Source organism: Folsomia candida, unplaced genomic scaffold, assembly GCF_002217175.1.
Source record: "Folsomia candida strain VU population unplaced genomic scaffold, ASM221717v1 Fcan01_Sc004, whole genome shotgun sequence".
NCBI lineage: Eukaryota > Metazoa > Arthropoda > Collembola > Entomobryomorpha > Isotomidae > Folsomia > Folsomia candida.
The window spans coordinates 5807423-5833904 of NW_019091196.1; the positions used below are offsets into that span (position 1 = coordinate 5807423).

A 26482-nucleotide genomic window follows, 5' to 3' on the forward strand; every position below is an offset into this window, starting at 1 on the left:
CACACTCTTAAAAAACTGGTATTAAATTATTACTAGCTGGAGTACATATATGACTCTACCGGCACGGTAATAAATAACGAGCAATATGGTTCGGTAATGAAGAATTTACGGCAAACTACTACCAATCTAGTAGGAAATTATTACCAAATCAATTCCAGAACGCTACTCTATTTAACTCAAAGTTTGGGAAAAATGTACGTATCTATTTTAATTTAGAGTGTGTTTTCATAAAATTCATTAACATGCATACAAATAAATAAATACAAATGACACTTTTATCTCATCCCGTGTCTCACCACAATCGATTTCATCTTCCTCAACCTGTTGAACCATGTTGAATTCGTTGCTATTTATCATGTTGATCTATGTATAACGATGCAGATTTACACATTTCAACAAGTTAAAACATCCAGATCTGCAAATTATTTACCACTTTTTGTAAAGCTAAACAATAACCAATTCATGTTTATTTAAGGTGTAAATATTACCATTACTTTTCCAGGATTATCAGTACGATTTTCTAATCTTATCTTGTTGACTGCAATCTGCTCGCTTCAGGTTTCAGTTCAATGCGGTTTGCAATTGTTAAAAATCTGTACGTATTTTATAGATAGTTCTGGCATGTCATTAAACATTAATTATTAATTAGCATATCTTTGCCGTCATCCACGTCGACAAGTAACAAGCTACATACTTCGACCTGCTTCCAATCAAATTCTTACTTGAATAGGGTAAGTTATATACAAAATATTGTCTAAGAATCGCTACACTGTTAGAAATCTGGTATGGTCACGCTGCATGACTCACACAACCAAATACTGATTTATCGGTACTACCGCTTGGCATTAAAATTATGCCGGTCGGTAAAAATTTGCTAATTCGGTTTTATAAATATGGTAAAACCGAATTATTACTGCACTGTAATTTACGTACTTTGACAGAGCCATTATTTACAAACCGCTTCAAGTATTATTTTAATAGGTACTGGATTTGTATAAGAGTGCCAACTCAAATTTACTATAAGTTTAATATAATGTACGTAAATCACTACGAACGAAATGGCTTTATTACCCCATCAAGCTCAATTGTTTAGAAAGAATCTCTTCAAAACGTAGATACTTTCTTTCCTGATTTCTTAATCAAATTGTATCTCTAAGTTTTATTCGGCATATTTTAAATCATGGCCTAATTATAGCAGCATTTATATGATGATTATTCCGTTTTTTTAGACTAGTTGTGTTTGGAATTCTCATTGTATGAATTAATTTTAAATATACGCAATAAAGGGTTGAAATTCCCTAAATTTATTTGAATTGAAAAAAAATTCTTAATCAAATAATTCACAACCTGTCTATGTATTGTTAAATATATATTAGATAGATGTATACAAGTAACATAGATAAGTGCATATGTATGTAATACATATGTAGCTTCGTTGTATGATACAACTTAAATACGTAGGGTTTTCATGCATAAGCTAAATTTCGGTTTGAGTGAAGGTAAGTACCCGGAGCGATAATATGAATGTATGCAGAATTGCATAGATAACGTAATTCTGAGGTTAAATTTGTACTAATGCTTGACTGAGGATGAGATTCATGTTTCTCTTACACTGTTAAGTATTATTGAATAATTATAAGTTGACCTCATAAATAAATCCGATTTATGTAGCAGCTTATCCTTAGTGTCAGATTCAGAGCAGCCGACCATCGTAATTATACCATTTTTAATACGTGCTTTATCATTTCATGAATGAAATCCGTATATTATTATGATCCGCATCTTATCATTTCTTTTCATGAAAATCATATCAAATTCTAATAATTTCTAATAATTTACACAGCCCAGAAGACTTAAAAAAAATCCCCAAAATGGCCACTCCTCCAATCATCGTCTACTCCAACCCCGACGATTCCTCCGACCCTTTACCCCCCTCCACCCGAGAAATCACCATCCTCCTCCTGGGCGAAACCGGTGTCGGAAAATCCACCTGGATCAACGGCTTCGCCAATTTTCTCCAATTCTCCGACCTCTCCTCCGCCGAAGAAAATCCCACCCTTTGCATCGTCCCCACCTCCTTCACCGTTACGGACGAAAACTATGAAGAAAAACTCATCACCGTCGGTCAGGACAACAACGAAGTCATGGACACGGGACAATCCGCGACGCAACACCCGCAATCCTACCTCTTCCCGAAAGATGGCGCCATGGTGCGGCTAATCGACACGCCCGGAATCGGCGACGTCCGGGGGGTCGAACAAGACAAGAAAAACTTCGAACTTATCCTCGACCATATTTCGCACCTCGACTCCCTCCACGCCATCTGCATCCTGCTCAAACCAAACAACGCCCGACTCAATATTATGTTCCAGTTCTGCATTAAAGAGCTGCTAACTCACCTCCATAAAGACGCCTGTACCAACATCGTCTTCTGCTTTACCAACTCCCGCTCAACTTTTTACCGCCCGGGTGACACGTTGCCCGCTTTGAGAAAACTGATCGAAGAAAATCAGCACGTCACGATCCCCTTAAACTTGTCGACAATTTACTGCATGGATAACGAAGCGATCCGATTTCTTTACGCGACGAAAAACGGGATCAAATTCACCCCTGACGAACGTAGGAATTATGTCGCATCTTGGGAGAAATCTGTCGAAGAAATTGCCCGCCTTCTCGACCGAGCGGGATCCTTAGCCCCGCACGCGGTCCAGTCGACCCTGTCCCTGAACACGGCGCGGCAAACGATCCTCGCTCTCGGCAGTCCGATGGCCGAAGTAACGCGGAATATCCAACTTAACATCGCCATGCAGCAAGATCTTATTGAACAGGTGGAAAATTCGCAACAATCGAAGGAAGAACTCAGCCGAAATTTGGTCCTCAAAGAGTACGAGATACGCATGCGCCAACTCGCAGAACCCAGAACGGTTTGCACCGCGGTGAAATGCGTTGATTTTGTTGAAATTGGGGGGATGAAGGAAACTAATTATAGATCGCATTGCCACGAAAGTTGCGGAACGGGGAAGGAGAAACACTTCAAAATTGTGAATATCGTCGGACATAAGAAATTAAAGAACTGTTCTGCCTTCAATTCGAATGGGAGTTGTAAATCGTGTGGCTGCAGTTGGAAAGATCACATGAAGATAACGTATGAGACGGAACTTATCGAGAAAGATATTCCAGATGTGGCCAAACAGATAGAATTAATAAGCAAGGAGAATTCTATTAGGAAGATTGAGAAATTTATTGAAAATATTGGCACCTGTATTGAAGAGTTGAGCCAAGAGCAGGAAGAGATTACTAAAGCGAGTGTAGAATTCGCAAAATTTTTGCGACTTAACGCAATCACGCCGTACAATAATGCGATGGCGGGGTACATTGCGCATTTTATTCATGTTGAGAAGAACAAGTTGGCTACGGCGGGGGGAGGAAATCCTAAAGTCTTGGAAGGTTTGCTCAAAATAATTTTTTTTAGATTTTTGAATGAACGAATATTTATTCATTTCGTATTCATGAAGAATGAATGAATAATTTTATTCATTTCGTATTCATGAAGAATGAATGAACAATTTTATGCGTTTCATATTCATGAAGAATGAATGAATAATTTTATTCATTTCGTATTCATGAAGAATGAATGAACAATTTTATGCGTTTCATATTCATGAAGAATGAATGAATAATTTTATTCATTTCGTATTCATGAAGAATGAATCAATAATTGTATTCATTATTTTTTCACTTTATGCTCAATTCATGGGGCATATTGAGAAATATGCCTAATAAGGCGAGTTTGAGAGAAAATGAATAAATATTTATTTTCAATTTTTGAATAAATGAATAATGAGTGAATTTTTTCTCAAGGCATTTTGAATTGAACGAATTTTGAATGATGACCTATTTTTGAACAGGTTTGCTCGAAATGCAGGCAAATTATGAGAAACAGATGGAAGTCTTAGAAGAAGCCATGCAACAGCCAGATTGCGGCCCACCGTTAACTCCGGAAGAATTGGACCAACTTGTACAACGCTTGTATACCATGAAGCACAACGGGAAACTACTCATGGAGATGATGGAAACGTCACAATCTGCGGCAGAATCTTGCTTCACGGAAAAACTCGTACAGAGAAATTCAAGCTTTACCACGGTTAAAAGACAGCCGAAAAAGAAGAAAAAATTGATAAACGATATCAAACAAATGTTTAAACAAAAATCCGTCAAATCGGATGGGAGGAAGCGGGTGGAAAATAATAATAATGGCATCTCGTCCAAACAGGTCCCCCAAATAAACCGTTACCATCGCCCCCAGTACCTCGAAGACCGGATCCAAGTGTCCTCCAATCAGCAAAATTGGTGTCAGGCAGCAAATTTCTTCAACCAAGTAATAAAGCTTCAGATTCTCTAAAACAAAAGCCTGCCGGGGATTTTAACAAAAATTCTGTCCGGAAACCGGAAAAGGTAACTCGGGTGAAGGAACCTGCCCCACAACCGCCGCAAAAAAAGACGCCAGCACCTTCACCACCTGGTCCGCCACCAAAAGCGTCACCAGCGCAAGCACCGGCTCCCCCACCCCCACCGCCGCCACCCCCACAATTGGAAACTAATAATAACGACGTTGCTGGTGACCATGCACTTAAACCATCGCTGCCGGAGATGACGCAAGGAAGAGCGTCGTTATTGGAGGATATTCGTAAACGTCCGAAATTGAAGGTTTGCAAAAAAAAGTACCAATTGCAAAGCTTACGATTGAAAATATTTCTCATTTTTTTTCTTTAGAAAACGCCTGCTGTCACTGAAGACAATAATAAAACGGTAACTTTGGCATGCTTACATATTCGTTTGTTGAACTTGGCGTTTAAACCAAATTATTCGGTCAAATCGTATTTTTACAGGCAAAATCCCCCACGGGAGAAGGAGATTTGGTGGATGCATTAAAACGTGCTATGCATGAAAGAGCAGCCAAAGTTCAGGATTCAGTTGACGATGATGATTGGGATTAGCTTTATTTTAAGTATTCGTAAAATAAATTAAAATTAAAATCAAAGATTTACACTAACTACATGCGGATTGTATTAATGTATTGGTTACATTTGCATAGGAAACTGATTTAAATTCATAGATTCTAAATCAAATAGATCATTGCACTAAATGGGTAGAAAGTAACTTCCTAAAAACTTGTCAAAAAATTCAAAAGTTGTAATATTTATTATTAATTAATAATTTTTGTTTGCACTTGTATATTAATAAACAAATGCGTACATTAAAGTCAAATAAATCAATATAGAAATGCTATTTTGTTGACTTACACAGTTTACAAATAGTGGGGTGAAACGCCTCAATAACTCGTCTAATTTCTTATCAATTGAATAAAATACATAACTTCATAATTACTCCGAAATTAGTTTCACCTCATTCTCAAAAAACAAATTATTACAAAAATGAAATTTGGAAAATTTTAACGCCAGACAAAAATAGTATGAAACATGAAAATCCTAAAACTATTGATAAGATTTTGACCTAAGTCATCCAATAATAATTTTTAATGATTTCAGAAAAATTATCAAATCATTTTCCAAAAACTTACACAGTTTATAAAAACATGAGTGAATCGTCTTGATAAGTAATGTGATAATTAAGAAGTAAGAAAAAGAAACGTCACACTTGACCTTGAAATGTCCGTCGATTTGCATGATTTGATTTGAACGAAATTGCTAAATCAGCCAATGTATAAAGTGAACTGTATTTTTTGTATCGGTTACGACGAAATGTTGACAAATTCACTATTATTCATTGAATTATCGAGTCCAGTCAAGATGCTAACCAGGGTGTGGGAGTACATAATACATGAAGTAGCAAAACCCCAAGTGCAGCTTCGTTTAGCCCGAGACATGGTTATGTCACATGGTTTCGGGCGCATGCAAGTAACTACTTGCTAGAAATAACGGGAAGAAAGTGGTTTCTTGCAGGTATTTCGACCTGCAAGAAATGCAAGGTGCAAGAAACTCTGTCCCGCCGCTATAGTTCATTTCTCCCAGTTCCTCCCAGTTTCTTGCATTTCTTGCTTTGCAGTGCAAGGAATGAAACACTGCATCTTGCCCTGTCAATTCTTAAGTGAACTCATCAATTAATATCGAAAAGAAGGTATCTCATCTATGGGAAACTTAACCTTTCTTTAAAATTTCTGAAGCCAAAGTGGACATGATACGCTTTACTTACGTACGAGAACTATCACTAGACCGACAGGCAGACGGACAATTTGACAATTACATCAGCCCTCCCTGACGAGGGATCGATATGCGTAGTATGGAGATGCTTTATGTCTTACGCGTGGAAATGGAGTGACATTACACAGTTCCAAGAAAGGCTTTATCTTCACTTATTTTTGCGAGTTAGAATTTATTATCGATTAATCCTAAGCCGTGAGTTAAGTACAGCCCAACAAAATGCAAACTTCAATCGTACGCCGTTCTTTTAACAAGATTGTCGTGGAAAATAAATTCGCTCAGTCCTGGGTAAAATCCTTGCGTTTTATAAAATAATTTAACAAACTTTTACAAAATAAAGAGACGTCCTTGATCTGAGCAAGCTTACAAAAATTTGTGAGCTAATTTTCTTTCAAAATATTTGCGAACTTTTGTAAAATTTTGCAAGTTTACAAAGTTATGAAGAACTGTGTGAATTGCCTTAATATCTTGCATACAGGAAAAGTGCTTTTCTTAAAATAAAGGTAAAATAAATCCAGCCGGTAAAAATGGGCACACTAAATTTATTAATTGTGCTTCTGTCCCTTCTCATCACTTCAAGTCAACAAAACAACCAAGCAGAGTTTGGAGCAGTCTCCTCCCTTAATCAAACTATAGACTCATTGTTACAACCGGTTAATGAAAACGTTACCTCTACCCACAATTTTAATAAAAATAGCACCACTTCTGCCAACAATGTTACCGTAAATGATACCAGCGCCACATATATATTGGAAGGCGTCACTCCACAATACGAAGTCTTCCACTCCAGCAAATACGAAAATCTCCCCCGACTCAAGAAACTCATCCTCCTCGAATACGTCGCCATCGAAGCCGACGATTTTCTCGCCTTCCTTCAACTCCATTCCGCAACTCTCGAGTCGATCACTTTACACAAGGTTACGATTCAAGGGACCTTTCGAGACACGAAAAACGTGTATTTACCAAAATTAAAATCATTCTACGCTAACATAGACAACAGACGAGGTCAGACGTATCAAGATCCTTTATCCATCATGATGTTTACCACGAACAATGCAACCTCGTCGTGGAAATGGGAAGACGTTTGGTTACAACGGGTCAACCTGGTCATCATATTTGACGGCAGAACTTATCTTGAAATTGACCATGACGCCGGCGCAAATTTCTGGCAGTTTCTTGCACCTCGCATTTCATGCATTTCTTGTTTCGCAGTGCAAGAAATGAAACACTGCAAGCGAGCTGTACTGTCAATTCTTAAATGAAGTCATGCACTAATAAAAATTGCAGATAACGTCCATGTCCATTGCCGTGTATGCGCCATCCTTAGCGATTGAACTGGGTGGGTGTTAAATTGAGCATTAAATACATAAATAAATGTTTTTTATGTTTTTCAAAATTTATTTATTTTTGATGACCAGTGACCGGCGTGAGTACTAGGATTTCGACGGCCGTGATCTCTTTTGTCTGCATATTCTACTCAACTTTGGTAATTCCAGTTTTGTGAACAACTTTTGCTTTAAGTGTGTTGCTTTTATAAAACTTTTTGTATTGAAAGAACAAGTTCAATGCCAAATAAGAAATTTAGCAAAATAGTTTATCGCAATTAAGGTTTCAGGTTCTGAATCTCTGTCAAGAAGAAGAAACTGAAATTTGATAAGTTTATGAAGCTGGATTTTTTTTGTAAATTTATGAAATTGAAATTTGACAAACTTATGAAACTGTGTACCGTTGTGTTTTATCAAAGAGTTGCAAATTAGCAAGATCAACGCGAAATAAGAAATTTAGCAAAATAATTTATCGGAATTAAGGTTCCAGGTTTTTTATTACTGACAAAAAGAGGAATCTGAAGTTTGCTAAGTTTATGAAACTGGATTTTTTGTAAATTTATGAAATTGTAACGTTGGGTTTTAACAAAGTTGCAAATTAGCAAGTTCAACGCCAAATAAGAAATGCAAGCATAAATAGGTAAAATTACAAAAAAAAGTTTTGTAACGGCGTAATCCATAGTCGAAACTTATAATTTTTGCAAAAAAACATGCCATCCATGCTTCAAATTATCTGTATACATTAAATCACCCATTGAACTACACATTTCATGATTTCCATAAAAAATTTTTATTAAAAATTGAACCTCAAAAAATATTTAAAGGTTTGAAAATAATTTTATAATTTTTTCAGGGCGGTCTAAAAGTGGGTAGAAAAAATTAAATCAAGTGAAAAAAAATCGGGACACATTTTCACGATCTCTGGTTTCATAGGCCGTCTTGTGGGCCGACGTACTCCAAGCGTTCATCATGCTCCTTTCACTCGCAGTGATTGCGGGCAAAGGGGTCGCCGATGTGGGCGGGATGACCGTCATGTGGGACCGGGTCCAGAAATCAGGCAGGGTCCATTTTTTCAAGTATATTTGCACAAAATTTTACAAATTTGCAAAAAAAACAAAATTTGCAATTTGTAAAAAAAACAAAATTTGCAATTTGCAAAAAAAATGAATAGCTTTGATCCTGACCCGAGAACGAGACACACCGTGTGGACGTGTCTCATCGCAGGGTATTTCTTCTGGCTGCCGACCTATGCCGCCACGCAGGTCCAGATCCAACGCTTTCTCTCCCTCCCGACGATATCGAGGGCGAGAAGGTATGTACACAGATAAGTATGGCTTATCTTCAAGATTATCACAAATTTACGGCGTAAATTACGTAATTACAGAACAATTGTTATCAACTTTGTCGGGCTTTTCGTAATCGTGGGGCTCTGCTTCTTCACGGGGTGTGTTATCCTTGCCAAATATTATGACTGCGACCCTTTAACCACAAAGGTCAGCTAAGATCAAAAAAACTATTTTTTTACACAAATTATGTTTATTAAAACCTACGTTCTTAAAATTTCCGTAACTTTCCCAATCCCTTGAGTTGGGTAAAAATTTCTGGAGACCACATGAAAAATGTTCAGAGTAATTTCAACACTGTTTCCGGAAATTTTGACCAAAGAGATAGGGAAAGTTACGAAAATTTTTAAAAGTTAGTTTCGCTAATTGCCTAATTGCCTATTTATTATGCATAAATATGTATACAGGAAGTCGAAAAATCGGATCAACTCGTCCCCCACTTTGTGAAAAGTACGGTTGAAGGTGTCCCAGGATTGTTGGGATTGTTCGTGTCTGGTCTGACATGTGCGAGTATGAGGTGAATTTTACCCATTTTATGACCTCGTTTAATAAACAGAGGGTGGATATGTATTCATTTTCGACTCTTTGATTTGATCCCGACGGGAAGTCAAACTTTGTGCGAGTGTTGCCTAACTTTTATGGCTCACAAAAATTCCCAAATATTTTCATATTTTGTTTTCATATATTTCTAGGTTTTCAGACAAATATTTAAAAATATTTCAGCTATTATTCGAAAAATGCGTAAACTTTTTAAATATATTTTAACAAAATATATATTTCAAGCGAAGGGATACAAAATGTTTTCGCTCGAAGAAATTGGATGAGAAAAAATTCGGAGCGTTATATTCAAAAATTGAAATTTTGTGCAAGTCTTCTCCATTTTTTGTAAATATTTTGATAATTTTTCGTAAATATATATCCGCCCTCTGCTAATAAAATGCGAATTTTTTTTCTTCCAGTTCCTTATCCAGTGGACTTTCCGCGCTCTCCTCAATCACAACGTACGACTACGTTTCCAAATGGTTTCCACATTTTGGGGATGCAAAACTCTCCCAGATTTCAAAACTTAGCTGTTTCGTGTTGGGCGTGGTCACATATCTTTTCATTTTTGTGGTTGAAATTATGGGAAATATTTTGCCGGTGAGACATAAATCTCTCATTTTACATATGTCGCATTTTATGAAAATTTTCTATTTTTCAGGCAACCACAGCTCTTTCAGGTCTCTTAATCGGACCAACGCTAGGACTCTTCACGCTAGGAATGTTCTTCCCACCGACGACTACAAAGGTACATAAGTGAAAATTTTTTACACTCGTTTAAACCCTCACCAAAATTCAATTTTATTCTGTGTTTGAAAATTCTTGCTCCATTATATATACTCCCAGAAAGATGCTTTTTCATGTCCAAGATCAAACTCGATTTTTTTTATCGAAGACTATCAGGAAATTTTAAAAATAGCTTAAAAAATTTGAACAAAAATCATTTTGTTATTGGACATAATAAAACAACTATGTTACAATGCTGCCAGATCAATGCAATTAATAATCCAATTTCCAATACATAATCCGAATAAAATTGAATTTTTAGCGAGGGCTTGAAGGCGTTTTTGTAGCATTTGTCCATTATGGGTATGGTGGGCGCAAATGAGTCGAACCCATACCTGTTCACTTTCATTCATGTGACTAATTATGATATAGAATGATTGTGAAAGAAAATGAATTTCCTGTGATTTGAATGAAAATGAGTGAAAGATTTAGTCATTTCAGATGAATGACTGTGAATGAATGGATTTTTCATACTCATTTCATTATTCAGCCTATGCTTAATACATGGGGTAAAGAAGAAATGAAGTGAAAGAAAATGACTGAATGTGAATGAAAATCTACTGTCAGAAATAGTAATGAGTGACTGACGTTTGAATGAAAACTAAATTTTTGAACAGAAAGTTAACCCAAAATGTATCTCGCCTCCCTTGCTGATTTTGTGGAGGAGGATGTGGCCCGAATTTATGGGTAGGGTTTTAGACGATACTGAATTTAAAAAATCGTTATCGAAATAAATGCAGTTTTTGCACAAGTTTCTGAAATTTACAACTCGTTCAGTTAATAAGAATTTGTTTTTGCATCATGTTTCCGAATAAATTTTCTTTCTCTCCCTATACAATGTTTTTATAAAATGGCATCAATTTGTCAATTTGGCATCAAGTTTTCAGATAAATGAAACTTGTGATAACCTTAAACTTGAAAAACAGTGTAAATTAATTGTTAAAAGATTATAAATGCGGTTTTAACTTTTTTGTTTGAATAAAATTTTAAAAAGCGTTACTTAAGTATTTACAATGATTTAACGCCAGTTTGATAATTTTGGACAAATTCGAAATTTTGTAATCATTTGAAGATACAGAATCCTGGCAGTTTTTGACAGATGATTTGTATTCATGAAACTTAATTTATGCAAAATTTTCGATTTTGGAAAATACACTACAGTACACCGAATAATCGTGCTAATTAATTTTCGCATTATGCTCCGAAATAAATTCTGAAATACTTGAAATTCTTGATCTTTTACTACATCTCGTACGTGAAATGACTCTAGAAACATGCAAAGCAATCGGAGATCTTAGGAGGAGAACACATCAAACTGAAAATGCTAGATTTTGATGCTCTTTGACGTATTCTATGAGATAAAAAGTGCAATTTCTATCAATAAGATGTATTTTTTTAAAACTTTGTTACTTTTAGTATTAGTATTGATTGTCAATACTTTTAGTATTGATTGTCAATACTTTTAGTATTGATTGTCAATACTTTTAGTATTGATTGACGCCAATAAGAAAAAAATTACGACATGTGCATATTTATATATTGTAATAGATGTTGCAGATACACATGATAAAATAATAAGTGTTAAGTATGCATATCTTTGTTATGTACTTATAAAATTGCTACAAAATTGAATTGTACCATTTTTGAAATTTCACTTATAATTTACCCATTACGTACCTACATAATTTGTAGAAAGCGATGCATCTATCTGAAAAAAGATACAAGGCACGTTTTAATTTATAAATGAAAGTCTTCTTGCAGCAGATGTAGAAAAAACAATTGAAAGAATAATTGTTGTAAATTTTAAAAATATCTAATTTCGTCAATAATTTCTGTAAATAGAAGTCTTTTCAAGGCAATTCATAATATTGGGCATGGTCAGCTTCGGACGGAGGGCAGGTAGTCAAAATACGTAATATGTATGTACCTACTCCACTTTTTTTAACTTTTGATGGTTTAAGAATCACTACGCAGGTAGGTACCTACCTATGTATATTGGTCACCCGAAGGGACTGAAGTCGGTCATTCGTACCAAGGTTACCAATACAGCACAAAGGAAATGATGCATACTATTGCATACATACATACATTTTAGTTCATATTCTTTTAAAGTTAGCCTTTTATGTATAGGATGAAGGAAGCCGGCACAAGTAGGATTTAGTTTTTATTTAAATGAAAAGAATTTAAATACTGATAATAAAATGTGTTCATCATCATCCTCATTTCCTTCAGTATTATTTCTTATCGTGTCCCTCACCTTTGCTGGACTGACATTCTCATGCAGTACACGTAAGTATTTCACACAAGTCATTCTTCCCAGCATTGTTCCACATCACTTTTCAAACACTGGTATTACTTAAATCATTACTGTCGAGTATAACTCTTCCGGATCGGAAATAACGGAAATTATTTCTAATAAAAAATTTACCACTCACAAACAAAGTACCTACAAATCCTATAGGAAATTTGCGTCTGAAGTGTATTTATCTATATCTGATTCGCCCACATTTTGAATAGCACAAAGTTATAATCTTTAAAATATTAAAATTCTGTTGAAATTGTTTAAATTTAAGTATGAGTCACTTCTCCTCGTTAGTTATCCTGTTGTTGAGCGTAATAGTTATTGCAGTTGGGGTAATGCTAAATTTAAAGGGTGCTCAAGAAGATAAAGGAAGGACCCTTGGTGAAGGGGGGTGGAAATTTATTGGGGAATCTTTAGCTAGCGTGATAGTTTATCTGTTTGGTGAGAAGATCAAGCCTGTCTTTATCATTGACAAATTCTGCAGCGTGGAGAGAAATTCGTCTACAGGCTGGTGTAAGACAAAATTGATTCTTGCATTTTATGCACGATGATTCTTTATTCTATTTTATTTATCATGCAACATTTTATATCATTTCACTTGATAAGATTCCTAGTCCAACTTTTAACTTTCCTTCATAGTAAATTCTTATTTCGATCTTTATCAAGGGTTGCTGGCTGATATGCAATAAGTTATGATATCTTTATTTTAGTCCAATTATTTACATACATACGTACGACTTTTTTTAGCATTGTTTCACGATTGTCTTTTATGGATAAATAGCTTTTATAAATACATTGTTTAATTAACAATAGGTCGCCTCAAGTCTGGATTAGATGACGAAGGTAATGGGAAGCATGTTCCGGTTTGTAGACAACATCCAACTGATATTCAAGAATATATCGCTTTGACCAAGAAATTAGCAATCCTTGCATCTAACCTTGATCCCATCAATTCAATTGATATTACGGTTATTAGTAAGTGCCATATTTTTATTGTTAATGAAATTATTTACATTTTAAGTGATTAAATTTTTTTTATCTATATTCAGACTCAAACAGGTCCAAAGAGCATTTACAATATGTAGAGTTTGCAGCCTTCGAAGGGCATAAGTCTACCCAAAGAAAAATCAGGTCTTCTATCTTCCAAGAATTATTTGCAACTGCAAATATCAACATTACCAGCAAATTGGACACTAACAACCTAGAAGTTGAAGCGGTAAGATTGACCAGTGCTTCAAAGTTTGGATTGTCAAAAACAATGCTAGGAACCATTGTACCAGGACGTAAGTATTTAACTGCAAATTATACAACTAATAATACCAAGCAATAAATAATTATATCGATTAATCTGCATTCTTGATTTATGTTGGATAATAGGGCCGGGCGAATTACGACAACCATCAATCTTATCGGTAGATAATTACTACTTTCCTGGTGGAATTGAGTTAAATAATCAGTTCTACGTTTTTGTCTCAACGACTGCATCGTCCGTAAATGACCTACTTCGTAAGTAGTAATTTATAAATGTTTAATTAATTATTACTAACGATGAAAATTTTTGCTTTTGTTCAGAAGTTTTGGCAACAAAAATGTATGACATCCTGGAGCTCAGGACTTCTGTTTCTTATCCAAATAATGCCACTCTGGGTAGCAAGTTGATTATTGTGAGGGGTCCAGACAGAGGAATGGGTCTAAAATACGACCATTTCTCATACTTAAATGGAACATACATGTTAACATCTATTAACTTTACACAATTAATGATTCTATAGATATGTGTTTCAAAGAATCATTTCATTTTAACGGGCACAATGCAATGTGCCCGTTAAAAAATTATTCAATTATTTGCTGTTAACATTTCATTTAAATAATTAATATTTCATTTTGTGTTAAAATTCCGATTACGCAGAAACATGATAGAAGGACTTTTGTATAATAATATATCAACAAATATTTAAAAAGTTAGAATTTACTTACCCACACACTTTAAAATTTGTGTAATCAAATCTATATCATTGTCTGCATTTATTCTGTTAATTCGTTGGTATTATTACTGTACTTTACCTAATTTATTATTGCATTCATCTTCTTCCATTTTGTTAACCTTCAATATTTTCTATTTCGCTGTCATACATCTATCAAATAGCTTAAATTTATACGTTTATACGCTTATCTCCTCCTTCAATTGTAACAGCGAGGTCATGAAAATTGTCCAATTTATCAAAAATCCAAATTAAATACAAATAAGTAACTCTAATTTACAAATGATTGTTCGCACTGAAAATCAATGCTCATATTTCTACCATTTTTCAAGTACCTATGTAAATAATTGGCAATATTTAAAGTTTATCAAAAGTTTAGGGAAAGCAAAATCTCGACAACTTTTTGGAGAGAAGGTTGGTGAGACTTGTTTTTTGTGGGGGACGTTTTTTTTATCTACGTATGTATTTAAAATATTTGGAAATAATTTCGAAATATTTAGAAATAATTTGGAAATATTAGGAAATAATTAGGAAATATTTGGAAATAATTTGGAAATAATTTGGAAATAATTGGAAATAATTTGGAAATATTTGGAAATAATTTGCATTGTATGTACAAATTTTGCAGGATTTGATTAAGTTTTCCGATTTTGGGTGTTAGATTATTAGATTGTGTGATGGATGTGGCATCGTAAACCCCTATGCAGGAGGAACCTATATCGGAAAAGAATTTTACCTGAGCACAATCAATTTTTTCAGAGGCAAATTAAATTAGGGTATATGCACTGTTAAAAAATGAGAAATGTTTGACATTTATTTGACGTCATCATTAATATGTGCGAATAATGCAAGGAACACAATTTGCAAAATGTCTTGCAATTTCACAATTGTTGTAAAGTAATATCAATGTTGGAATATTTGTAGCTCATAAAAAAATAAATTAAGTGTTATTTCGTTTCGTTATTCGTCAATATTGGCATTGGCAATTCGGCATAAAGTTTTGCATCGCTGAGTCCTCTTGGACGCTCTGTGGCGCAATGACACCGTTCCTCACGTCGATGAAGGCATAGTTGAGATGGGTGCAGAGATCGGGGTCAATATTATCAACGGTGTACTGGTTGCACTTCCGGGTGGCAGCCCAGGATGCTTAGTAGCCGATGTTGACCTGGGAGGAGGAGGAACCTCGTGACTGTGTGACCAAGAAAGACCCCTAGAGTCATTAGGAAAATTTTGATCCAACAAATGATGAGCCGTTTCAGCCAAGGACTCGGTATAGACCCCAGAGCCCTTGTCCATACAACCCAGTCTAATGATGGAATCACTACGCAGAACTTTAACCAATCTGGAGACCGGGTGACAGCCCTCGACAGTTTCAGTATACTTACGCCAGGACTTACGTTTGGCAGATTGCAGGGCCGCTTGATATTGAGCCCTAGCTTGCCTGTACGTTTCCCAGCTATCGTCATCCCTTTTGGCAAACCTTCGGAGCTTTCGAGCCATCTTTCGGAGACCCGTAAGCTCTTTGGTCCACCACGGAACAGCCTTACGGTGAGTCTTAACCAGCCGTAATGGACACGCTATTTCATGCGCGCCCAAAATGGCATCAGTCAATGAGTTCACCGACTTGTCCAACGCATCCACAGTTTGATTACAAATCGAAACCCCCTGCAAGTTCTTGCTGAGAGCCTCTTCAAATATAGTTACGTTAGTAGCTCTGCGGTTCCTAAGAAACACAGGATGAGGAGGACCCACATTAAAGCGAGCCCTAATATAACGATGATCCGAAGAGGACTCCTCCCGGTCGACCCACCAGTCCACACAAGTATGGACTAATTGGGCCGAGATAAGAGTTATATCCAAAACCTCTGACCTGGTCTTTGTGATAAAAGTAGGCTGATTCCCCTTGTTAAGGACCTGCAAATTAGTGCAGCCCAAATAGTCAAGGAGCTCCAAGCCTCTTTCATTACAGTCGGTACTTCCCCATAAGGTATGATGTGCATTGGCATCACACCCTATAAGAATTGGTAACCCATTGCTTTCGCAATGAGCCACCAGTTGCTTCATTTTCACTGGTGGACAGTGAATAGTTCCATCCATGTACACGGACGCGACCACTAAAGAGCCAACACCTTCCCAATGTGTAACCCCAGCAGCCACACCTCTGTCACAGAATTCCACTAACGGTGTAAATTTAACCCCAGGACTTGAAATAATACAAGCCCTCGGAGCCAGCCCACCCGTAGAGTAGTAAAATAAGTTACCCGAGCCATCTAGACCACAAATTTTGGAGCCACGGACCCAGGGTTCTTGAATTAGGCAGAGGCAAGGTTTTGTCTGCAGCTTACTCAGGAGGCTATGCATTAATGACATAGACCCAGCTTTAGAGTGCTGCAAATTAATTTGTGCATAGTTGAATCCCAGGTTCCGCTTATCGCCAGTCGTGAAGGAAGCACGACTGTATGACGGTGTAAGCTTTTCATCAACTATGCAGCCACGCAACGACTTACGTGGCATCAACGTTGTGGGAAGAAGAAGAAGAAGATTTTACCTCTGCCGTGATGGGTCTCACAAAGCGAAAGTCCAGTCGCTCCGTGTAGTAGTAAATTTTGTTCGATGAGCAAAATCTAGCACTGGTTTCGTCCATCCTCAAGACCAGCAGGTGACCCCTACCAGCCCTTATCGGCTTAGTGACGGTGAACCAGGTAGCAGTATCCAGTCCATTATTGTGGAGGGATATTTTCTGGAAGATATCCTTAGAGTCAGGGAGATCCTGTCCAGGAATCCAAACTGACCCCTTAACCCAGGTTGGAGCCCACCCCGAAACAGAGTAGACCCCCCCACCAAGTTTTGGAATTTTATCTTCCAGCCATATCTTGGTAAACGCGTCTTGACACTGTACGACTACTGTGCCCCCGCGATTCCTCACCCCACCCATCTTCAGAGCACTCGGACCTCCAATTTCATCAATGAGTGCCCAGAGACCCTGCTGGAGTGAGACCATACCATTTGCTCCGAGTTCCCCTCGACCATCCGAGAATCGGACAGCCAAGAGCGAACACGAGTCCTCATCTTCATATTCCCGCCTGGTTGGTCTTTTTGGCGGTGCACGACTCGCCTCGTCCAGAGGGGAATCCTTGGCTCTCTTCCTGGACCCTTCAGAAGAAGAGCCGCTGGGTTGAGAGACTTTCTCCCTCCTAAACGAGTTTTCAAAATCTGAGAATTTTTTATGCTCCCTTTTGGGAGTTTGTGTAGTTGGAGAGGGAAATTTTACTGACCTTTTAGAGACATCAGTAGGGACCTGTGGCCTTTGACAAGGCCCACGAGCCTCACTAACCAGAGCGTTCCTAGTTGTGGAGCCATCACGACCTCGCCCGGATGTAGAGCCACCGTGACCCTGCTCGGATGTAGAGCCACGACGACCCCGACCGGATGTAACGAATTTGTGATATCGACTTATAAATGCAGAATACAATACTGCCTTTTGTGAATTAAAGTGTACGTACAGTGTATGCAGGTACAAATGTACCTAGCGTTTAGATGTTGTAATTTTCACACATCGCCCATTTGAAATAGCATTCAGACAGATGTTAGAAGGGCTTATCAATAGTTGGTATATAAATAAATACATAAATCCTAATTGTTCCGAATAATGAGAAAAATGTGTCACAGAAGTGCTACAATTATTCAGTCATAGGTGCAGATGCATGTGGACAATGACAGATTATTTGCCAAAAATTGTCATTTTGTACATATGATTAAACATTATGAGTGAGAGAGAGCGGATATGAGCAAATTGGTTGACCGTGCATATTTGTATACAGTCATATGTAAATATGCATATAGTTTGGACGATATGATGCTGTGTGTTTCATACATAGTATTAAATAAAACAAAACATGATACATTTGTCCATAATTTATGTACGTTGTGTGGGAAGATTTATTTTTACATATTGTCTTAATTACTAATTGACATTAAGAGTGCATACCATTAAATCATAAGTAATGGAAATGTGACAAGATTTTTGATCAAAATTGTGTCATTTGGAACAAGAAAGTATACATAGTGTCACATTTGTACAATTCCTGCGTGCATGGCAATCAATCATGGGTGAATATGAAATTCAAAATTTCAGCGTTAGAATGGATTAAAAATATTACGTATGTACATACACCGTTCCTAAATCTATGCACGTCATACGTACTTATATGTGTCGCACGTATACATATGTACATATGCACATAAATATTTGCATATTTACATGCAATCCTTCTATGTATGTATATATGTTTACTAACTGTTATCGAAATCATGCAACATTACCAATAATTGTTATGTGTATTTTTACATCGTGTCAATTCAAACTTCAGATTCGTTGTCCTCCTTTCCTTCCCGAACTGACCAGCAACAAATTCGCGGTTTGATTCAGGCAGAAATTCTGAATCACTAGTGGGGTTCCATTATCGATGAAATTCGAGCCGAATTTGATCTTAAGCACGCCACACGCCCTGACTTCTCTGGAAAGTACTGATTTTTTCCCGCCAAACTGAACCGTACGTCTGACATGCATTTGCAGCACCTTAGTCGACGTGCTGTTCACCCAAGAGGCCAGCGTGTAAGCGAATACGTTCGTAATCAAAGCGTCCACCATGATGAGGGGGAAAATGAGAAAGCCTGGCATCGGTATCTCGTCATGGAATTGGATGCACACGTACTGGCAGACTATTTGAAGTAATGGAATCATAAGGACCAGCGTAGGGACGACTCGCACCATGAGAAATCCATTCATGTATTTTTCTACAATTTGAATCTTCCTGTAGAACTGGAGACAGGCGTGATGGTCCGAAACTGATTCGGAGTTTGCAATCCGGCTAAAAATATTTACGAATTTTTAAGCAAGCCTGATTTGCATTTTGGTCAACGACCCCATAATAATATTGCAACCTTTTCAAAAGTTGAAAGTACTCCAGAAGCGTGACAATTCCGATGAACAGGATATAAAATGTCCACGTCATACCAGAGCTGAACAGTTGCAGGCCTATCCATGCTTCGAATAAGACCACAAATATTTCCAATCTTGGGGGCATCCATGAAATACCAGTGCAATGATTAGACATGGAGAGAAGGAAAGGAGGTGTGCAGGGGTCCACGGTCAAAAGGAGTATAACCGGGCACGCATACTACAGTTAGCTCCGCCAGCCAGGAAAAAAGGTACATCGCCCTAGCTTCGAGTGAAGCCTTTGAACTTTCGCCATCTAAATTAGCATAATTGATAGGAATGAATTATCAACAAGTACATAAGTTTCAACCTAATATACAATTTCCGTATAATTTTTTATATAAAATAATCAATTAAGAAATAAATTGAAAATCTAGAAAGTTAGAATTTATACTACGAGATTTCAGTGCTTGGAGTCTCATCTCACATTCCCCCAATTAAGACCACGATGAGAAGGAAAAGTGCCAAGTAAGGAAAAGTAGTCTCATTTCCTGTCCGTGCAAAATCTTCGATTAGCGGACAATATGTCCGTGCTCTTCGGTCTTTTGTAACCGCAGTCATCAAGTTATTAAAAAAGTAGAGGAATTCTGCTAGATATTATTTTAGATTATGAGTGGGAGGGGGGTGCCCTATCATAAACGTACCCTGGAGAACATCCTTCTCAAACATTAGGATTGAATTGATGATTTGTATTGGAGCAATATCTGGTCCCACATTCCATCCGATGAAGGCAAGTATCCCGTAAGCCATCACGAACGGGATTCCTTGCAATCGTTTCACCATTGACAAGTGCCCCAAGAGGAAATTATACAGCAGAACGAGAAAGTACATCAATGTGAGGATGGATTGAAATTGGCTGACTCGTCTTCGCTGACGAGACTTCGTCAAGATAAGTTTCTCAGATTTGGAATCAAACTCGAGCGGGACACTTCGTATGAGACGAGATAATTTGAAGTGGTGAATCACCAGGGGAAGAAACTGGGTGGTGTACATGGCGATGGGGGATATATATTCAGAACCTTATACCGCAAACGATTCGTCTGTACGAGTGAAACTGATACTGCGGAATGGTTAAAGTTTGTGACCAGCTTTTATAGATCGAAATCCGTAGATATTGAAAGCTTCTAATCAATAACAGGGTTTCACAAGCATAGCTTACCTAGTCCTTTAGTCATGCTAATTATCACGGCGGGCGAGATGTTAAAAAAATTGAACCTTCGGGTTGATATGTGTGTAAATTTGTTATGACAAATGGGAAAATTTTATGTAAAATAAACATCGTAATATATGTATGTATGTACTTTAGTTAGTAGTCCATTGCTAACACCCCCTATGTCCCCTATGTCCGCAAGATTCTACCCAGTTTAGTCACGTCAAAATAACAATTTACTCATTCTGATAAGCAGTCGCTGTTTTGATCGTCCACGCGCTAGTAATTATTTTATACATGAATCAGGAAAGTCACGTACACAAGTTCATAATATGCACGTCGCCTTTGTCCCTAATCCCAGTCTACCATTAAACGTTCCTAGTACGTCCTATTTCTAGAACTGTAGGTCCGAAAGACGTTTCATTATACGTTCCAGGTACCTTCTAGGTACGTTCTAGTATAATGGTTTTGTCGCCCGATATTACGTACCTGGAACGTTCTCTACAAGTCTTACAAACCGTAAATAGACGTACTGCGTACGTATAATGACCGTTAAAATTATGAATGGTGGTGGCGCTCTTCCCAACAAATACTACAGTTTTCAACTCAAAACTAATTTTCAAATTTTATTTATATCCAAAAAAAGTCAACAAAATTAGTAGTATTATAAAAGTGGATTTAACTGTCCGTCGGACTTGAGTTCCTCACGGCGTGATTTGATCATCATTTTCATCTAACAAAAATTAGAATTATTGTAATTAAACCGAAACCATAAAATACTAAATTAAAGAAGCATTTTAATTACTTTCTTTTTTTCAAGGCGGGAAGGAGCTTTCTTCAACCAGTATTTGATGGCATCTTCTATATCCTTTCCTTTTGCTTCCGAAATAATTGATCGTACAGCACCTAAAATATATATAACATGAGTTACAGCAGTGCATTAATTTAGATTTAAGATTTTATTAAAAGAGGGAACCTACGAATAACACTTGAAAGCAAAAACGGAAGATCACAAAATGCCCTCTTTCCTTTCTTGCCAACAAAGCTGTACTTCGCCATTAGCTCGTCGGTCATTAGGCAAGTTAACACCCGGTGCGTAGCCTCAGTAAGCCTTTCACCACCAACACTAGCAAGTTCAAAAACCTACACAAAATTTGATTTATTTTGTAGGAGTTGTTTAATACTTTCTATATATGGTTTAATTTATTTTCTTACCAATCCTGTCATCTTATCATTCACCGTAACAGCTCGGGAACCATCGGACGGCTTGGACTTTTTCTCTCCCAATTTCAGCTCACTTTCCAAACCGACGAGCTCATCCCCATCAGAAATAGGCAGGTCAAATAGCGCACTTTCAATAACGGCTCTATGATTTTGATTGGCCTGTCGATTCATCAAAATTTGCATCGAATCTTGTAGATTAGCGACAGCCGCAACGAGCAGGTCCAGTTTATTGATGACTGAGTTTTCAAACGCTGAAAAATATAAATTATTCTATACATAATGCATACTTCTAAATGAATAATTATAATAATTATCTATTATAAAGTGTACGTCAGATTTCTTGCACTTACCTGATTCTCTAAAATTGCGTGTTTGAATTTTCTCGGGTCTGCTAGCTGGTGTCCTTGAAGGTTGAATAGAAGGAGGCGTCGTCGGGATATTCACAATCTTTTCCCCTGTGAGTGTCGCAACGGCTGAAGAAGTGCCCGCCCCACCTAATCATACACATATTAGTTAGGTTAAAAATTTTAACACTCAAGTGGTAATATATTTTGTACCCATCGATTGGCTATTGAAATTATTTTATCCGAACGCTGACTCCAATGTGACCTTCATATACAATTGGCCCTCAATTAAAAATAGACTATGTACACTCGGTGGAACTGCTGATCATCCTCACCTAGTGCGCTCGGTTCCAATGGTCACCGAAAGGGGGACGGCCGACCAATACCAATCAAAATGGCATGAAATGTGCAGAAATATGTTATCAATCAGTCTATTCATCAAAAACTTGTAGAAAGTTATCTAGATGCATTTTATACGACATTAACATGGAGAAATTCATAAACGGGCTCGCAACTACTGCTCATCCGCTTAAAGCAAATTCCATTTATTTTTAGATTTACCAACTTAATTTTACAATTAGTAGTTTGTGTGACCACCCTTGGCCATCAGGACTGCATTGACTCGATTTGGCATCGATTCCACTAATTTCGCTGTTGTTTCCTTCTGGATGTTGTTCCATTCTTCGTCCACAATTGAAATTAAATTTGTTCTGGAAGTCGGGTTCCTTTCAGCAACTTTTTTCTTCAAAATTGACCATAAATGTTCAATTGGATTTAAATCCGGGCTCTGTGGCGGCCATTTCATTACGTTTACCCGTTTTGTTTGCAGCCAATTCGTGACCAATTTGGACGTATGTTTGGGGTCCCCGTCTTGTTGGAAGACAAAATTCTTCCCTAGTCGCAGGCTGTTCCGAGATTTCATCAAATTTCGGTCCAAAATCCCTTGGTACACTTCTTTCGTCATAATTCCTTCAATTACTTCCATGGTTCCCACGCCTTTCCACGACATTGCACCCCAAACCATAATGGACCCCCCACCATGCTTCACGGTCTTCTTGGTACAGTTACTCTTGACTCGTTCTCCTGGTTTTCTCCAGACAAAAACTTTGCCATCTGATCCAAATATGTTTATTTTGGTTTCGTCACTCCAAATAACTTTTTTCCAATCGGATACGGACCACGTGGAGTGACTCTTCGCCCAATCCAAACGCTTCTTAATTTGGGGCTTTGTCAGCAGTGGCTTTTTGGTTGCGACTCGGCCTTTAAACCCCATATTTCGGATCCGATTTCGAATAGTGGAATCAGAAATCTTCGTACCAAACTGCTGAGCCAATTTCACATTGATTTTTCGGGCAGATAAGAAGCGATTGGAATTTGCTTTCTTCTGGATAAGTCGGTCGACTCGAGGAGTGGTAACACGACGGCGGCTATTTCCCTTCAAATCAGTAATTGTATGGTATTTCTTCCATTTCGACAGCATGGATTTGATGGTGGGAATCTTCACTTTCGTCTTGTTGCTGATTGCTGTAGGTTTCAATCCTCTCTCGTGGTAACTTATCACCAATTTCCTAATGTCGTGCGACAAGTGTTTTCCAGGCATTTTCAGCTCTGAAAAACCAAAATGACAATGAATAAAATGGTCTTCATTACTTGAATTAATAGTAATCAAGATGCACTTACCCGCATAAAAAAATGATAAATCAAGAAAATTGTTTCCACTCGAAAATTGTGTTTTTGTTGTGGCGGATGAAGACTAGTTGCGAGCCCGCTTGTGTCTTACTCTATGCTCATTCCGTGTAAAATGAGTGCAGTTAACTTTTTGGAAGTTTTTGCTTAATTGACTGATTTAGTACATATTTCTGCACGTCTGATGCTTTTTTGACATATATTGGTCGGCTATGCCCCTTTCGGTGACCATTGGAACCGAGCGCACTAGGTGAGGATGATCAGCAGTTCCACTCAGTGTATATAGCAAAATAATAAAGTACCAATCCTAATTTCGGGTAATCCAAGATCCACATCCCTAATTTTTGCACCTCCACTTGCTGAATTACTCTCCGATATTCGGGCGAACCGCTCGCCTACCTCGTGGGGGCGCCTCGTCCTCGGTGGTCGTGACCTTCCCTCTCTCCAACCGATTCAATTTCTTTTGGGCCTCGTCATAAGTATCTGAAAAATTAATTGAATTAGTCAAGTCTGATCTCCTCTGATCACATTCTGTAGAATTTTACGTCATACTACGGACGAAAACTATACTTACCATAACTCTTCTCAATTTTAATGGCATACAACGACCACGTGGTGGGATTAGGATTTTCACCGTGGATTATTGATTTCTTCAATTTTTGTGAATTTTTCCAATAGGAAGGCCAATAGGTGTAAAGCGTATTTTCAATATTTTTTATCCAAGACTTTCTCACAGTTCCAACAGTCTTGTCGTGTTCAAATTCCACAACGACAAAACTCGACGAATTTGATTCCTCAGAGGATGACATTTTGTTGTCAAATTAATTAATGAAGGAGAGGAAAGAGAACAAAATTTCCAGTATATGGGAGTAGAACACACTTGCGAAGAATTGAGTGTGTAGGAAAGTCCCTCGTTGCCGATGAAAGAGTAACAGTCCGCGTTCCCACTATGTTTGAATCTTCCGGGGTATTGTAAAAAGGTTCTGTTCCTCGTAACACTTTACCCTTGCAATACACCTCACCGTTATTGTTTAGAGAAAATGATAGGATTTGTATGATTTCTCACGATTTTAACTCACATACATTATTCCCTATTGTCAGTTTTAATGTAAACTTGTCACTGTAAAGTTCTGTTTTAGAATTATTTAAAATTTCTCGATGATTAAATGAAACTGCGGGACGTATAATATTATTTCTCTCCGTTATTCTGTTGTAGGCTTGTTCAAGTGCTCTATTTTTTCCTTTCAGTAGAGATGTTACGTAACCCAAATGGTCTTCAAATTTAAAAGCACTAAATTTATCAAGTGGTCCTAGCCGGAGGGAATCTTCAGCCAGGTGAACGAGTCCGTGAACGTTGTAGGATAAATTTTCTTCGCCGTACAATTTACCAAAATTGCTCACAAATGCTACAAGTAATGAAGATGCGTACGAGTTTAAATTTTTGTAATTAATTTTGCAACATAAAATTCTAATTGCGAGGTGGAGACATATAAAATGATCATAGTATTTTTGTGGCAGAACGAGCTTTAATGCGATGGGGCCTGAATATAGTAGAAATTGCCTCAATTCGGTTGCTTTCCACCTTCTAATTTCTTCAATGGGACGAGGTTTTCTGGCGAATTCACATGGAATAAAGGGCTTCAAAATAATTAAATTTCTAGTAATTTGTAGTTTTTCACGGCATGAAAGGCGGAACTTGTTTATATTCCCACTCATCCACAATAAAATCAACTTTTTCACTACACCAATGCAAACCAGATGCATATATTCGAAGGGCGTTTGTTTGACAAGGTCGAAATTAAGCTTTTCAAGTTCACTTGGGGCATGGTGGTGATCTTCATCTAGTTTATCTCGGAAACTTTGATCCGTCCTAAGGGAACAATTAACTTGTGGAAATGTAACTCTGTTTTTTATGTATTCACCTTCTTGAGTACATTTACCACAGCCAAAATATGCTGAATGTCCTTTGATGTTTAGGATAAATGCACGAGCCGGTGCATCACAGATGAAGGAATCGATATTAATTTTAAACTTTTTATTATTAATATTTACTCCATTGTCACATAATGTTTTAAGTTCTGTGACAAATCTTTGAAGAAAATCCGAAGATAATTTTGGTTTTTCATTCCCCTCATAAATGCCAATCTCAATAATTTTATCAAATTCTAAAATATAGCACAAAATTGGCCAGAACTGTTTCCCTGAACTTTTGGATATAGGAACTCCGTCAATGCTGAATTGAAGATTTAATTCATCTACATCTACATTTAATGGCAAAACGTTTTTAATTTGATTTAAGAGTCCAAAATGACAATACCGTCCTGGTGTAACTTCATATAAGGGTATTATCCGAGGAGTTTTTACAAGTGATCGAGCGTCTAATGGTAAGGTGGAGAAACAATCGTGTTTTTTAAGGATTGTAAGAAGTTTTGAGACAGAGGAGTGGGGAATTTTATCGTCAACACACCACTTTTTTAAATCACTAACGATTGAAGGAATATCTTGATTTATTTGCACATTAATGGATGTTGTTGGTTCTTTTTTTGCACTGTAATTAAAATAATACTTTGTTAGGCTGGA

At 37.2% G+C, this 26482-nt stretch overlaps 3 protein-coding genes across 6 annotated transcripts; 2 read left to right on the forward strand and 1 right to left on the reverse strand.

The window, feature by feature from the left end:
* The first annotated feature begins 556 nt into the window (after positions 1–556).
* On the forward strand, positions 557–5289 carry LOC110848817. The gene is made up of 5 exons (XM_022096140.2): positions 557–731; positions 1844–3447; positions 3909–4707; positions 4774–4809; positions 4890–5289. Exons 2-3 carry the CDS (start codon positions 1872–1874, stop codon positions 4400–4402), a joined length of 2070 nt encoding a protein of 689 aa, XP_021951832.2. The 5' UTR covers positions 557–731; positions 1844–1871; the 3' UTR covers positions 4403–4707; positions 4774–4809; positions 4890–5289.
* A 1131-nt stretch (positions 5290–6420) lies between these two features.
* Positions 6421–15439, forward strand: LOC110848984 (sodium-coupled monocarboxylate transporter 2). Of its 4 annotated transcripts, none has more exons than XM_035851215.1 (13): positions 6426–7560; positions 7640–7707; positions 8400–8411; positions 8480–8622; positions 8718–8858; positions 8931–9039; positions 9297–9406; positions 9849–10029; positions 10091–10177; positions 13331–13492; positions 13567–13800; positions 13895–14023; positions 14090–15439. In XM_035851215.1, the coding sequence occupies exons 1-10, from the start codon at positions 7518–7520 to the stop codon at positions 13349–13351; spliced, it is 915 nt and encodes a 304-aa protein (XP_035707108.1). In that variant the 5' UTR covers positions 6426–7517; the 3' UTR covers positions 13352–13492; positions 13567–13800; positions 13895–14023; positions 14090–15439. The 4 variants fall into 4 exon arrangements, with proteins under 4 accessions (XP_035707107.1, XP_035707106.1, XP_035707108.1 ...); XM_035851216.1 differs by having other exon boundaries at positions 14093–15439; XM_035851214.1 differs by lacking the exons at positions 13331–13492; positions 13567–13800; positions 13895–14023; positions 14090–15439 and adding an exon at positions 10833–11222 and having other exon boundaries at positions 6421–6724; positions 6802–7560.
* Positions 15440–18437: 2998 nt separating this feature from the next.
* Positions 18438–24617, reverse strand: LOC118435449. Its single transcript, XM_035851515.1, has 9 exons — positions 24477–24617; positions 24205–24385; positions 22430–22481; positions 22223–22366; positions 21864–22123; positions 21629–21791; positions 21454–21554; positions 19444–21381; positions 18438–19370 (listed from the first exon to the last, which is right to left on the reverse strand). The coding sequence occupies exons 3-8, from the start codon at positions 22431–22433 to the stop codon at positions 21313–21315; spliced, it is 741 nt and encodes a 246-aa protein (XP_035707408.1). The 5' UTR covers positions 22434–22481; positions 24205–24385; positions 24477–24617; the 3' UTR covers positions 18438–19370; positions 19444–21312.
* Positions 24618–26482: the final 1865 nt, after the last annotated feature.

Excerpts from the sequence above, each read along its gene's own strand:
- LOC118435449 (XM_035851515.1), bottom strand. Across the intron at positions 21,792-21,863 it reads ATGATAAGATGACAGGATTG|GTTTTTGAACTTGCTAGTGT; the intron begins GTAAGAAAATAA and ends AATTTTGTGTAG. Across the intron at positions 21,555-21,628 it reads TTTGCTTTCAAGTGTTATTC|GTGCTGTACGATCAATTATT; the intron begins GTAGGTTCCCTC and ends TATATATTTTAG.
- LOC110848817 (XM_022096140.2), top strand. The coding sequence starts at position 1,872 with ATGGCCACTCCTCCAATCATCGTCTACTCCAACCCCGACGATTCCTCC. Across the intron at positions 3,448-3,908 it reads AAATCCTAAAGTCTTGGAAG|GTTTGCTCGAAATGCAGGCA; the intron begins GTTTGCTCAAAA and ends ATTTTTGAACAG.
- LOC110848984 (XM_035851213.1), top strand. The coding sequence starts at position 7,518 with ATGTCCATTGCCGTGTATGCGCCATCCTTAGCGATTGAACTGG. Across the intron at positions 7,561-7,639 it reads ATCCTTAGCGATTGAACTGG|TGACCGGCGTGAGTACTAGG; the intron begins GTGGGTGTTAAA and ends TTTGATGACCAG. Across the intron at positions 8,859-8,930 it reads ACGATATCGAGGGCGAGAAG|AACAATTGTTATCAACTTTG; the intron begins GTATGTACACAG and ends ACGTAATTACAG.